The 15,826-nt window shown below is 41.5% G+C and overlaps 1 protein-coding gene across 4 annotated transcripts in view; it reads right to left on the reverse strand.

Annotated features, from left to right (window-relative positions):
- Positions 1 to 730: 730 nt before the first annotated feature.
- GAS7 (growth arrest specific 7) overlaps positions 731 to 15,826 on the reverse strand; it is a 313,323-nt gene continuing 298,227 nt past the window's right edge. For all 4 annotated transcript variants that reach the window (XM_055141423.1, XM_055141424.1, XM_055141425.1 and 1 more), the window contains 3 exons: positions 11,191 to 11,270; positions 8,983 to 9,081; positions 731 to 8,047 (listed from right to left, as the gene is read on the reverse strand). In XM_055141423.1, coding sequence (XP_054997398.1) covers positions 7,934 to 8,047; positions 8,983 to 9,081; positions 11,191 to 11,270 — 293 coding nt within the window. In that variant the 3' untranslated portion in view covers positions 731 to 7,933. The remainder of the gene's footprint in view (positions 8,048 to 8,982; positions 9,082 to 11,190; positions 11,271 to 15,826) is intronic.

The raw sequence follows: 15,826 nt of genomic DNA on the forward strand, positions 1-15,826 counted from the left end.
ATGAACAAAGGAAGGGCATGTACACCTCATTCTGGAGCTCTACAACTTTGCCCGCTTTCTTTTGAGTAAAAGTGGCCTTTGATAGCTACCAGGTCCTGCAGATGCTAACTAATCAAACTAATCTTTGTTTCAGCCACACTGACAAGTAAGCAGTATATCTTGACAACCTCTACTACCTAGAATATGTTCCCCTCAGTTACATGCAGCACTTTCTCAATATCTTTGTCTTTGATCAAATGTCAGCATCTCTGATGCAAAGTGTCTACACTCACTGCTAGGATAATTGGTCCCCTTTGCCCCTTTGAGTTTCTTCCTGTTGCTTTCTGTTCCAGACTTATGTCTTATGTCTCTTGTTCTTCCCTGTCTGTCCTGAGAAGAAAGTAAGTGTTGTGGAAGCAGACCTAGTTATCTGTTTCTTTCTGTGAGTGTTCCCATTACCTAGTATCTGGCATGAGGTAACTATTCTCACTAACTACTGAATGAATGATCAGAATGAATTATGAAAGACACAATGGCCAGAATCTCCAAAGTAGAAAAGAGATAGGACTGGAACCTGAAGGGGAGTCTGGCTGCACGGTAGCTATTACTGATAACACCCAGAAACCCTGTGTTCTTCTGCTAAGTCATCAAAATAAAATAACCACCATCACTGAGAACATGGGTAGAATACTGAAACTGTTTTTACAGAGGAGTGTGACAGCCCTGCAGGAAGTAGGGTCACCCAATGGGATCCAGTTTCTCTGCAGAGTTTATTTTAAATGAGATGAATCTAAGCATTTCAAGTACACACACAAAGCCAAAAAAAATAAAGCAAGAGCATTTCACTTCCTGAAAATGCTTTATAATGCAGAACAATTATTTATAGCAAATACCTTCAAAATTTAAACTCTTTAAACACTTAATTCTTCATATTAATATACACAAATTCTATTATTGTGGGTGGGAATAGGTGGATTACAGCTTCCATAAGGATTAGAATTTCAACAGTGTTACCTACAAATTATAGTACATATATTTTATTATTATGTTTTTTATATAGGCAGCCAGGGATGAAAGGATATATAATGGTGTGAAGTAAACACATTCTTACCAGGATGAGGAAAGCTGGCAGGACACATAGTTTTTGAACATTAAAAATATATAAAGTATTTAGCAAAAGTTACAGAAAACAAACCAATCAAGCAGTTTATTTGTTAGAAAATTCTACTTTCATAGGGCCTGGTGATGTAGGGTTTGTGGAAGGGCTACCATAAATAACTTCTTCCAAAATCGGGGTGGAAGTTTGAATAGAATGGAAAGGAATGAAAATTTGGCATGTATGTCACCCAGGGTTCTCTCATAAATGTCTGTCCCTGGGGTCCACAGCTACTGAGATGTGTCTGCTCATGAAATGCTGGAAGGAGGTGTGCCTTCACTGGTCAGTTAGTAGGCAGGGTCCAGGAGAGGCTATCATTTATCTTTAGGTCACAGCACAAGTGAAACAATGGAACAAAGTCAGTTCAGTGCTCTTACCCTGATACCATATGTTTTTTCTTTCTGCCACCGTATCATAATGTCCCCAGCACCCATACACACTGGGTCTTTGCAATCTACCTTTGCAATCCCACTGAGAATTTTCCTCAAACATACATGTTACTATCCCCTGAACAGCATACAAAGATCCCAGGCATCGTGGCCCTTCTTTCTCAGAGCAACTTCCACCAAAGGCTCTAGCGTTGCGGTTTAATGGAAACAGAACACTGGGCTCTGTCTCCTGTATTATTCTTAACCACATTTGTTACAAGAATTACATTCTTCACTTTTAGGAAAGGACCCAAAAAAACCCCAATACTTTAGGAAGGAGTTTTGGACAAAATTCTCTGGCAACAGTTAACCCTAAAGTGTCTAGGCAGCATTGAATTCTCACTTGCCATCACTGGATCCTGTGCATTCAGCCTCTATGTCTTAACTTTACTCATCTTACCTGGATCCAGGAATCTCTCAGTTTTCTAGAAGAGCTGCCTGTTGCTTTCCAGGCTTAGTTTTTACTTAGTGTTAGATTTGACACATATCCTAGGAGAGTAGTTACTTTAAGGGTCACACCCCTAGTCTACTGGCATTCTTTGGGTTTGATTTTGTCTCTGTCACCATCTACCTTTGCGGTATAGCCTATGCCAGGCTCACTGTAACTGCCAGGTGAGCAAGGACCTAAATTATATAAACATACTTTCTTCTTGGAAGTAGATGTAAATCCCTTGCAAGTTTTTTTTTTTAATTTTTTTTTGCTTTTTGAGTCACACCAAGAAATACACAGGAATTACTCCTGGCTCTGCACTCAAAAATTACTTTTGGCGGTGCTTGGGGAACCATATGGGATGTGGGGGATTGAACCTGGGTTGACCACATGCAAGGAAAATGCCCTACCCACTGTACTATTGCTCCAGTCCCATCCCTTGCAAGTTTTTAGTGGATTCTAAGAAGATATCTTATTCTTAACAACTCAGGAAATTCCATGTTTGAGCAATGCCCAAAAAGTGTCCTGATGGGACTCAGACTAGGAATACCCAAAGGCACAGGAACATAAAATTGGAAAAGAGGAGAGGAAATATGTCATAGTAACTGGAGGCTTAGAACAAACAGAACAAATACCTTTACTCTGCAGATGAAACAACAGAGACATAAGAAGGGTGGTGATAAATCCAAGGTCAGCCCCTGCCTCATCCATGACACATCCATGTGCCTTCCTTACTTCCTAATGTTCACAAAATGCTGAGGACTGCAAGAGTTGAAAAAAGAAAACCCTAGAAGTAAAAGGCCATATAAAAGTCTGTTGGCACCTCTCCCAATCCCTGGCAAAAAACTAAAATCAACCCTAAAGGCAAGTGTGAGGCCCAAGAGCTACTTGTAAACACAGCTGGCATTTGAAGACAGAGCCTTGGGAACTACGAGAAGCAGAAGACTGGTGATGGACACCCAAACGAGCTGATCTGGAGTTAGGAACTGCAAAGAGTAAACCACTCATTTGAAAGCAAGGAATCAGGGTGCTGTATCTGAGGAGAACAGAATGTGGCGATCCAAGGATTAAGCTAATTCTCTGCTGACACACAAAATCCAGATGACTCAAAATCATTACACATAGTGAAAGAAACCAGATCCAAAAGGCTACTTCAAAGTAACTCCATTTTAGGCATTATAGAAAAGGTCTAAGTACAGGATTAGATTATGATTCTTAGAAGCTTGTTAAAATCCACTGATACTTATACGTCAAATGGAAGCATTTTTCTATATGTAAATAAATCCCAATACTGTATATCAAATACCTTAACAATTTTAGAAGAAGCTAACGTGGTGGCTGGAAATAGCTCACAGGTCAGGAATGCATGGATTTCATACTCAAGGGCCCCAGCACCTCAAAGTTCCCTGAGAACCACCCTAAAGACATTGATCATGACCAGATAGTCCTGCTAGTCCCCAAAAGTTTCAGGGAGCAGTGCCATACTGCTTAGGATTGAACCATATAGCTTGGTCAACTTAGTATCACTGATCCCTAGATACCAAGACCATCCACACCCCTCTACCCCCACAGGGAAGAAAAAGAAAAAGGAAGTGGAAATTGTAGAGGTGGGAAGATTTGTGAGAAAGATGGTTTCCTGGTTAAGTAAGCATGTACCCCACTTAATATTTGTAAAGTGCTTTTTCCACCTATAAAATCATATGCAGGCCTGTTGACTCCTGTTTAAAATGCTTTTCATCAAGGTCACGCAGATTTGGAAGACATGCACAACATCAAGCCAAGGTCTTGGACATTCTTTGAATTCTATGGCTTGAATTTCGAGGATGGGCTTTACTAATAATTGATTTGTCTTCACAGAAGAAGATTTATTAACCCAGAGTTAATAAATGTGGATGTTGTTTCTATTTGTGTCAGTCATTAATCAGCCCAAATAAGCGGAGAAGTATCTCCCACTGAAGAACTCTTTCCTGACCAACAGGCAGTGGTGAAGGCAGAAAGGAGACCAGGGATTCAACTGGGAGAACTTCAGAACTGTCAACTCAATGGCTCAGTTAGTTGTATTTCATAACACTGACTAAATGCAGTATGGAAAGTGGAGAGGAAGAAGTGGGGAGGCTGTCACGGTCATGAACTCATTTATTTGCCTTACCAACTTATTTTTAAATCAGGTTTTCACAGCCAAAACTAAATGCTGCAGTGTCTCCCAGATGAGGACATGCTCAATGTGCTCAGTTGTTGTCAGAAACAGAACAAAAATATTCTCAAGAAATCCCACATTCACCTATTCTGAACAAACTCATCCAAATCCCCTTTAAATCTTAACATGAATGAAACAGCATCTGAAAAAGTATGCTTGCTACTCCACGGTGCTATATCAAATGACCATTGCTTCTTACACGATGGGTAATAATCCCACATGGAGTCATGTAACATTTAAAAAATTGTTTTAAACTTTTAATTAATTAATTATTTTATTTATTTATTTTTTGCTTTTTGGGTCACACCTGGAGATACACAGGGTTACTCCTAGCTGTGCACTCAGGAATTACTCCTGGCGGTGCTCAGGGGACCATATGGGATGCTGGGAATCGAACCCGGGTCAGCCCCATGCAAGGCAAACACCCTACCCACTGTGCTATTGCTCCAGCCCCAAAACTTTTAAATTATTAACAGTAAATATTTTATTTGATAAAATATTTTGTATACTGATTTACTTGGGTCAGGTAAAAACTTCTGAGGCATAAAAGGGCTAGTAAGAGGGAAAAGCTTAAGAATTCTTGTTCTAGACTTCAACTAAATTTAGCTGCATTCAAATCGGGACTCCTGCTAAAAAGTGGGGGGTGGTCTGCATTCTTAACTCCAGTCCTATCTGTGATTCACTGTCAGTTGACGGCACCAAATGCCCATCCTTGGACTTCATTCTTCCTGAGGTAAAGCCGGGATATTTATTTTAAAAGAACATGAGGCTGAGGAAGTAATAGCTCAAAGGCTTAAGCACATATTTTGAGTAATAGCTCAAAGGGCTTAAGCACATATTTTGCATGCATGAAGTCCCATTTCAATTCTTGGTACCACATGGTCACAAGATCACAGACTCGGAGCATCTAGCCAGGAATAATCTTAGGACATTGTTTGGTGTGGCCCAACAAAACAAAAAGTTCTGAAATACACATTAGGCCCTGAGGGATAGCAACCAGGTGATTTAATATTTGTTCTTGTCCACCTTCCATTTTGTGATGCCTTATGTTGGTAGTGTGTATTATAAATCTATATTCCCCATGAGTTAAGTAGGGAAGGTGTGCAATATTCTCATTATCCAGAAAGGTCTTCTTGTATATATGGATAGAATGGGGACTGATAGATTGCCTTATGTCATCTCTCTCTGTCTCTAGTATTCCTAGCATGTCCCAGGTATCCACTTAATAAATGAATGAATGAGTTCAGTGAATGAATATATATCAATCAACATAAGATAGTACTTCTAAAGTCTGAAGAGAATCTGTTCATGAAAGCTAAGGGAATTATTCCTGTTGGAAAGATAAGTTTACAAAATTAGAAATGATGATCTATCCTTATGACAGGCTCTATCTTGTTCTCAGGTCCTAGCACACTGCTCTGCCTTAGCTAAGTGCTTGGAAAATTAATAAAGGAGGGAAGGAAAAGTATTGAGGGGAGGAAATGAGAGGAAAGAATGACTTTGGCAATAGACTGGCCTATCCCCAGTTTATCCTAAAAGAAGCAAAAGAGTACCATTTGTCATAATGAGGTACATGGAACTGAAATTATTGGGTGGAAATTAAAAGACAAAATCAATGAGACTTCTCATATTTCAAATACCTAGGGTTAGGAAGATGGCTCAAAATCGACTTGCTTTGCATGCGAGAGCTCCACATTCAATCGTACCCATCTGGTACCCAAAGCACTGCCTGGAAGTCACTCAAAAGAACTGACTGAAGAGTAGTCCCTGAGCGTTGCCAAGTATGGCTTAGAAAACAACAACAAAAACAAAACCAAAAATTAAAAACCTATGCTAATGGCAATACTATTGCTTTACATGTTTGATTATCATTCATAAATCAAGTTGCTCACCAGGCTACCAGGTTACATATTGTAAAGAAAGAAATCAAGAAATAATATCCTAAATTTGGTAGCCAGTATTATTACCCAGGAATAGGTCTATTCTGATGGGTTTCATGACAGTGAATCCCTTCATGATCACATTTCTGTGTGGGATATTTCATTAAGAAGGAAAAAGTGGCACATTTTGGCTTGCTCTAGGATATTTGTTATCTTTCTACTATAAACTATGGTAATGTCCCTCTGAGTCAATGAAAGAAGTGTTGAAAAATTCAAGTAATCAGCATGGGAGATTTAGAGAAAGGTCAGTGGGTAGCGCTCTTAGAATACTGTATTCATGGGAGACCTCAAGATCCAGTGCAATCAGTGAGAAAAATGAAGAAAGACGGGTTATGAACTGGACGGATAGCTCAAGGAGCTAAGCACATGCATGCATACAGGAGGTTTTTACAGTACCACACGATGTTCTCAGCACTTCATTACTAGGGCAAGCCCCAAATACAAAACTGGGTGTAGCTACTGATTATTGACAGTTGTGGTGCAAAATCCCCTGTACCACAAAACAAGAGCAACAAGAATGATGGGCTCTCAGGCTGTGAGAAAATGGGCTCTTGGAATCTATTTCTTTTTCCAGTTCCCTCAAACTGATTCTCAATAATAACTTGAAAGAGAACATGCTTACTGTGATACAGAAAAAAGTGATGAGCTAGGACCCAATAGCAGTACTGAAAATATTCCAGATCATACTCAGATCAGGCTCTTCCAGTATTTGAGATGCAAAGCAAGAGGAAGGTAATATACCAACACCAAACAGAAGTTTGGTGCAGGTCTCTTAAACACACAGAAGTAGTTAAAAGGCCTCGCTGGTACAACACTCCCTGGCAGGTGGTACCTGACAGTGACCATGAATCTGTGATGCCTGCACAGTACTTGCCAGTAAAGGAAATCCTACAAAGGAGAGCAGTCCCGACTCCATTGTATCTGAGCAGGTAGAGCCATCTGGGAGTGACAAGGACTTGTTCCAACTCACCTCCTGCAGGAGGCTGACCGAGTTCTACTGAGAGTCTGGGAGTGGGAGCAGGGAGCTTCCCTGAACCAACAAAGTACGGAAACGTACAGAAAGCAGATATTACAGAAAACACAAGTTCTAATCAGTTGATTCAATACTTGGACGTGGGTAAATCTGCTGAATAAGATAGCTCTATCCTGACCTCTCTGGGCAGAGTCACTCTAGGAAGACAAGGAATAAGACTGCTTCTCAAGACCCCAGTGATGGAAAGTGGCAGATGGAGACAAGATATGGATTACCAGAATGCATGGGGAAAAACCCAGAGAAAGAACTGCAAAGAATTCTGGGTGGAAGCTGAGTGGCACCTCCTATCCATTATTCTGATACTGAAACTTGACTTGGAGACAGAGCCCTTCCGCCAATGACCCTTGAGAGCTACGGAGACAAAAGGACCAGTTGGAGGTGATGCCTTAGGTCTTTCAAGGGCACGGGCCTGTGACACAACTGGTTCTTGCATGGGAGGAGACCCCCTACATTTCTTGGCAAAGACTATAAAGTTTCATTCTCAGTGTTGTTAGCGTGGCAAGGACAGCACAGGAGTTGGGGGGCTTCGGTCTGGGAGAGTGGGCAAAGCTATGGATCCATCTTCTTAGTCTGGGGACACTGGGAAATCCCCAGTGGGTCCGTCTAGGTGGCAGTTTCAAAATCACTGGCTGGAACCTATGCTTTCTTCTTCTCAGTAGACCAGGGGAGAGGGGAGGAGTGAGCGTCACGCAGCTGCACATCCCAAGTGGAAGCCGTTGCCTCTCCGTGGGGACTGCCAGCCCCAGTACCCCTGGGACCACATATGCCATTTAGATCTCCATGTCCACGGGACGGATGTTGCCTGTCTTGTGCTCTTTGACCCACAGCTCCCTGTCTTTGGCGGGGTCCACTTTTCGAAGCAGCTGATCAACAGGCTCAACTGTCTATAAGAAATGAAAAAGAGAGGACACTGTCAAAGGTGTTAGTCAAGCCAGAGGCACTTCTTTCTGAGCCATGTTGCTAGCTGTTGCACGCTCAGGGCAGCCTGACTAGAGGATTATGGGGAACCCAGAAGAGGCCTGTCCGGGGGCTGTGATAGTGTGAAGCATGAGCTCTCACCCCTACCCTGCTGCTTCTTCGATGCACCTTACTCCACAGAACTCAGTGTGTGGTGAAAGGCAAGGTGTCTCAAAGATTTGAGGTCTATGAACTCTTCCTTCATTTGTCCCTACATTTACCACCTGAGAATAGGTCACGTGGAACTATCACTGCATCACTGTATTATTGTCATCCCACTGCTCATCGATTTGCTTGAGCAGGAACCAATAACATCTCCATTGTGAGACTTGTTGTTACTGCTTTTGGCAAATCGAATATGCCATGGGTAGCTTGCCCGGCTTTGCTGTGCAGGCGGGATACTCTCGGTAGCTTGCCGGGCTCTCCAAGAGGGATGGAGGAATAGAACATGAGTCAGCCACATGCAAGGCGCTGCAAGCCCTACCCGCTGTGCTATCACTATAAACTTAGATATTTAAATATGTATAGAAATATTTTGTGAAGGGGTAGAATAGAAATTCTCAATTATGTCTTCAGATGTTTTAACTATACCATAATTCTTTCTCCTTAGGACACTCCATCATGTATCTAATTCATGTGCTTAGGGTGTATTCATGTGGATGCCCGAGACACTATCCATTAATAAGGATAACTCAATTCTAAAATGTTTCCTAGTGGGCTCAGACTTATGCCCACTGCCCCCTCCAGTGTAAAGTTACTTGAAGTGGCCCTTTATATGCCATGGTGTAGTGCAGGTGGCTTATCCCTGGTCCTGTTTCCTAGGAGTCTTGCTGGTCTTAGCCCAAGGAAGGAAGCAACTTACACTTTGGTTGAACATGTCTGTCTCATGCCGTAGTTGAGTGTACTGGCAGAGGTGTTGCCGAATCATCTCTACCCGCTCCACCTCCAGTCGTTCCAGTTCCTGCCAAGGAGGAAAGACCAGATGTCCACACGCATGTCCCTTCTATTTGGGGCCCTCTCACAATGGATATAATTCTATATAAAACACAACAAAATACTAAAATACAGAAATCCAAAACCGTGTGGCCGCTAGTTTGGCTGCTCAACCTCATATCTCTTCATTCTCAGCAATGGAAAACAAATTATCAAATGCTTCCTTTTTAGCAGGTCCGAATTTGGGAGGAGAAACTCCAAACAATAATAGTGAGGTTTTTGTTGAAATATTGAATGCAATCAAAGTAAAGTGAAAGTAAAGTGAAATTTATCAGTTACACAGGCAGGATGGGGGACTGGGGAGGTGGGGGGTGGGGGGCGGGGGGAGGTATACTGTGATTCTTGGTGGTGGAATATGTGCATTGGTGAAGGGATGGGTGTTTGAGCATTGTATAACTGAGACTTAAACCTGAAAGCTTTGTAACTTTCCACATGGTGATTCAATAAATTAAAAAAACAAAACACAACGTTTATCTATGTTTGTGTCCATCCAATATGATCCTCTGGGGTCTGGAAAAAAGTTCTCCATATATAGGGTGAAGGTTAAGATGGTGATACAATAGCTTTTATTTCTTGACCTGTTCTGTCACATGGGTGCTAAGAGCTTCATCAACATCACTAAATTGTTCTCCTAATAATTTTAAAGACAGAGGTTCCATCTGTAATCCACATTTTCAAATGGGAATGAAATGAACATCTACAAGATAATATGGTTTATCTAAAATGACAAGGAGTTGGATTTGAACCAGAGTCTACTGTGCCCTTAATTCTGCCCCAATGAAGACAATCTCAAGTTCCCTAACAGTGAGGAGAAATAGAACCCACCTGAGAACTTTTGTGTTTTGGACTCCTGAGGCTTTGTTCCTGAGCCACTAATGAACAGTTTTCTGTCCTCTGTCTACTTTGAGTGCTGTGGGAAATACCAGAAACTAGTACAGGGAAGGGGGAGGAGCTAAAGTTGGGTGGTCACTGCCAAAGGGTGGGGTGGAAAAGTTGTCTTTTGGTTTCTAGATAGTGCTGCACTTTTGCAATTTGGGGGATCAGGCTGCTATTTTGTACACAACTAGGTCACTGCCTAAGTGATTAACAGGGGAGGGGGATTAAACCAGGAGGCTTAATTAGGAGATTAGCCAGGAGGAAAACCAGGTCACCCAAGCTAGCAGAAGTCTTTAATCTGCTCTGGTGCACTGTCACCTGCAGAGAGAGAGGGCGGGTTTTACATGGGACACATAGGTAGCTTTGGATAGGGAACAATGAGCTAAGCCCCTGACATGCAGCCTTCTTTCTCTCTGCTCCATTAGCCCAAATGCAAACAACACTTCACTGTCCCACAATGCAGGTGCTTGAGTGAATAGGAGAAATGCTCAGGAGAGTAAAAGAGGGCTTTAAAGCCTATTCTCCCTGTACTCTGGTCAGAAGACTCCACATTTCTTCCATTTAGATATCCTAAATGTACTCAATTATTCACTTGAAAGGATGTCCTATTTAAAATTTGTAACTTGTTTTTATAGTAAAATAGTTTACAGTTTACTTTAAATTAATTATATTTAAAGATCTACCAGGTGAGAAGAAACACAACTGGGAGATAGCATGAGTACACATGTCAAATTGAAATTCAGGTGACCCCCAAGACAGAGGATGCACCATAAAAGAAATAAAAGAATTACACCTCAAGTTGAGATGTGGGTGACCCCCAAAATGGATGGATAATGTGCCAAGATGTAGCCCTTTTGCAAGTGAAGAGGCTCACTATTCATACAACTTGACCATTTATTCTAAAGGGACCACTATCTACCTGGATAGGGACATCCTCAGTTGACACAGAATTGTCAGGGGATAGCCTAAGAAAAGAGAGCATAATCTGACCCTTGCTCATGTGCTTACAGCTAGGATGAATCAGAGTAATGATCTGATTCACACAGACTGGCTCAGAGGTGAGATTCTGAGCCAAACTCAAGATTTAATGGTCTTCCAGAGTCAACACTCCTCTTCTGTATGCCCTCCAGCTTCCCCCACGCATTAGACTGCACGAGCATCAGAGTCTGCATAACACTGCTACACACAGCTGGTCACTCACCAAGGTAGTCGTTACCATCTCCTCAAACCACTTGGACTGGGACTGATTGTAGAGGTCCACACAGCGCATGAGGTCATCTCCTAGAAAAGGCCAATACCACCATTATGTGCCAGTCTGCCCTCACTATTGCTGCCTCCTCCACCTTCATGCAAGAGCTATGCCTTCCTTACTGTGGAGTCAGGGAGAGGGAGTAGTTGTGATGAGGACAGAGGCAGAGTCATAAAATAAAACTCCAGCACCACGAGACCAATTTCAGGCACATATCAAAATTTAACTAAATTTAACTCCAGATATTAATCACTCAGGAAAGACTGTGTACGTAAGTATATATGGGAGAGGCGTATCACAAATCCAGGAGGTAATTCCCTTTCTAAAACTGGTAGTTTCATTTCACATTTGGAGGGTCTAGCATGGTTAACATATGTGTCACAAATCAACTTGTACAGATTAAAAAGAAGTTGAAAGTCTTATGTATGTGTTTATCCACACAGGCAGCAAGATATCATTTTGAAATACAAAACAGTGTAACTGATGGGTCATTCATAAGCAGTAATGGCATGAAAACATATTCTGGATCACCACATACTAATTCCAGGAAAGCGATTACACTGAGAAAGAAAGAAAGCATGGGTAGGAAATAACCCTTTTATTTAAAGAGTAATCTGAAATAAATGGAACATTATGGCTAGTGTTCTATTTTCTAAATATAGGTTTGAGAGAGTTTGCAATTAGAAAGAAAACAAACTTTAAAGTAATTTCTAAGATAACAGCACTCAGGCCTTTGTTACACAAAATACCTAAACCAGCAGCATTAGTATGCCCCAGGATCTTGACAGTAACTCAAATCTTGGGATATACCAACCTGAGGTGAGTCTGCCTTTTCATGGGATCCTTAAGTAATCCAGATGCATGCCCCAGCTAAAGAAGCACCAGTAGAGAATACAGATTGGTCTAAATGTAGTTTCCTGGTTTTCACAGAGTTCTACAAAAAGTCAGAAGCTAACCCAGAACTAACTGACTTAATCTTTAAGTCAAGAATATTCAAACTTAGGGCCAGAGCTATATATAGTACAGTGGGCAGGGCACTTGCCTTGCACACGGACGACCTGGGTTTAGTCCCTGGCATCCCATATGGTCCCCCCAAGCACTGCCAGAAGTGATCCTGAGTGCAAAGCCGGGACTAACCCCTGAGCATCCCAGGTGTACACCAAAAAGAAAAATAATGATGATAATAATAATAATAATAATTCAGCTAAAGATATCCTTAAAGATGAAAAACCACTGACCAAGCAAGTGGAAGTAAAGATAAGCAAATTGGACTACATTAAGCTAAGAAGCTTCTGCACCTCAAAAGAAACTGTGACCAAGATACAGACAGCTCACAGATTGGAAAAAATTAGTTTCCCAATATCCATAAGATATGGGGTTAATATTCTAGATATAAAAGGCATTCAAGATATAAAAGAACTTTAAAATAAAAAAATCCAACCCCATCAAAAAATGGAGAGAAGAAATGAACAAAAACTTCTGCAAAAAAAAAAAAATAATTCAAATGGCCAAGAGGCATGTGAAAAAAAAAGCCCTACATTGCTAATCATCAGGGAGATGCAAATCAAAACAACAATGAGATATCATCTTATACCACAGAAACTGAAACACATCAAAAAAAAAAAGAAAGAAAAAGAAAAACCAGTGCTAGTGTGGGTGTGGTGAGAAAGGGACTCTCATTCATGGTTGGTGGGTATGCTGGCTTGTACAGCCTTTCTTCAAAACAATATGGGCATTCCTCAAAAATTAGGAATTAAGCTTCCATTTTACCCAGCAATACTACTTCTGAGAATATACCTCCAGAGTGCAGAGACACTGCAGAAATGACATCTGCACTTGTATGTTCATTGCATCACTATTCACAGTAGCCAGAAACAACCTGAGTGACCAAGAATAGACAACTGGTTAAAGCAGCTATGGTGCATCTACACAACAGAATACAATATAGCTGTGGAAAAAATGAAGTCATGAAATTTGCTTATGAATGAATGGACATGGAGAGTATCATGCTGACTGCACTCATTTGTGAGATATAAAAATACATAGTATGAGACTAACACCCAAAGACAGTAGAAATAAGGGCCCTCTGTTTGGAAGTCTGCTTCAAGGACTGAGGGAGAGGGCAGATGGGATAGAGAAGGAGCCATTATGACAATGATGATTGGAAGGGATCCTTCTGGATGGAAGATATGTGCTGAAAGTGGGTAAAGAATCAAATGGCCTCTCAGTATTTGTATTTAAAATCACAATGCCCAAAAGAAGAGAAAGAGAGAAAGAAAGAGAAAGAGAAAGAAAGACAGAGAGCACCTGCCACAGATACAGGCTGCGAGGTAGGGTGGTGGCAGGAGGGATACTGTGGATATTTGTGGTGGGAAATGTACACTGGTGGATGGCTGGGTGTTGGGACACTGTATGACTGAAAAGACATCATGAAAGCTTTGTAACTGTATCTCAGGGTGATTCAATAAAAATGCAAAATTAAAAAGGAGAATATTCAAAGTTATTCCATAACCACATCACTATTGCTCATGTACATTATGAAATAAAAGTGGATGAAAACAAAGGTGGATGAAAAAAAAGAAACCCAGGGCCTGGCTTGACAGTCCCACCCCTATTGCCCCAAGCATGGAAATGAGCCTTGAGCAGTACAATCTAAGTCAAATATTCTGCTTTGGGCTTAAGCACAGCAGGTAGAGTGTTTGCCTTGTAAGCAGCAGACCTGGGTTTGATCCCTAGCATCCCATACGGTCCCTCAAGGACTGCCAAGAGTGATTCCTGAGTGCAGAGCCAGGAGTAAACCTTGAACACTGCTGGGTGTGACCACCAAACCAAAACAAAACAATACCCCACTAAAAACACAAAGATTTTGTTTCTCTGACTCTTGACTATGACTGGCTCTTTGACCTCAACTATACCTAACCTATAGGCATAAAGTAGAAACCTGGCTGCAAAAACATTCGAAACTCCATCTCTAATAAAGATGAGGGTCAGTGTGTGACCCTCTAAAGCAAGGATGAAAACTTCTAAAGCCCTTTGATGGATCAATTCTGACACTGAGAATATGCTTATAGAGCAATTAAGAACATGGACTCAAGGGGGTATGGTGCTGCCAGCAGGTCGAGTGCATCAGCAGCCTGATGGTGCCTTCAGTCCTTCTGATACCCCAACACTGCCATTGTGCCTTTGGCCAGACCCAAACAACTTAGGACCAAGTTTACCAAGAAATTAAGTGGCCAAAATTTAGGTATGTGGGAGCCATGTCCACAAACCACCTCCAGCTCAGCTATACAAGCTCATTTATTGGCCTTATTTCAGAGATCCATAAATAAATCTTGAAAGAGATCAAAAGCTGAAGTTAATCTCAGATCCACACATGGCTGAAAAGATGGGGCTAAATCGGAGGGGGGCAGGTCGGCATGGCACCTGCTAAGCAGAGCCCCCAGCAGCTACTTGCTCCCACAATCTAAAATTGCCATCATTCCCTCGGCCTGACTCCAGTGTCTCAGGATGGACCTGACCAAGATATAATCTGCTGAAAACTCTGGTATGTGGATTTTGTGACTGAAATCTCCAGGCTTTCTCGGGGTCAAGGTGGGCTACCTCTCCCCACCTCCCCATACTTCCAGAAGCCATGGCAGTCACATCCACACCCCAAAGCTGCCTCCCAGTTTAAAAGCTACTCCAGCCTACTGTCCTGATAAAAATACTGAATGCCCTGAGCAAACACCATGACCTCTTGGTACCTGTATTGCAAACCATAATGCACAAAAGGGAAAGGAGAGAGAGAGAGAGAGAGAGAGAGAGAGAGAGAGAGAGAGAGAGAGAGAGAGAGAAGAAAAGTGCCTCCCATAGAGGGAGACTGGGAGTGGGGGGTTGGGGTTTTGGGGGATGGTGGTTAGGGAAACAGGGGGTATTGGTGGTGAGAAATGTACACTGGTGGAGGTATGGGTGCTGGATCATTGCATCACTGAAACCCAATTATGAACAGCTTTGTAGTGGTCTATCTCACAGATACTCAATTTAAAATTTTTTTTAAAAAAAGTAATGATGAGTTCATGCCCACTTCAATCAGCTTAACCAATGGCTGAATAAATAGCAGTACTCCTACATTTGAAAGAATAATTAATTAATTAAAATAAAAAGAATATGAATTCAGAAACCAGAATTTCTGCATTGTCATGAAAGCTTACTGTTCACTAGCCATACAATATTAAATGAGTCAATTAACATTCCTGTGCCCCATTTCATCTATCAAATGAGGATCATAAGATGAAATAGGTCAATAGGTCTATACAGGTAAGGAGGTGAGAGTAGAAAGAAATCCAATAGGCAGCGTACTATTAATATGAATAACGGTGACCATGATAGTGACATCAGAAAGTCAGGTATGAGGATCAAGATACTCTCCCTTTCTCCTAGCAGTCTTGAAAAAATGACACAGGAGAGCAGGAGGAAAGAAAAGTTGTAATATACTAGATAACAGCCTGTCTAAGAAAATTGTAAGCAACAAATGAAGGTTTTAGAATAACAAAATAGAAATCTGGCAACAAACTCCTGAACTGCAGGCCCTAGAAGGGTTTCTCCTTAT

This window comes from Sorex araneus, chromosome 6, assembly GCF_027595985.1.
Source record: "Sorex araneus isolate mSorAra2 chromosome 6, mSorAra2.pri, whole genome shotgun sequence".
NCBI lineage: Eukaryota > Metazoa > Chordata > Mammalia > Eulipotyphla > Soricidae > Sorex > Sorex araneus.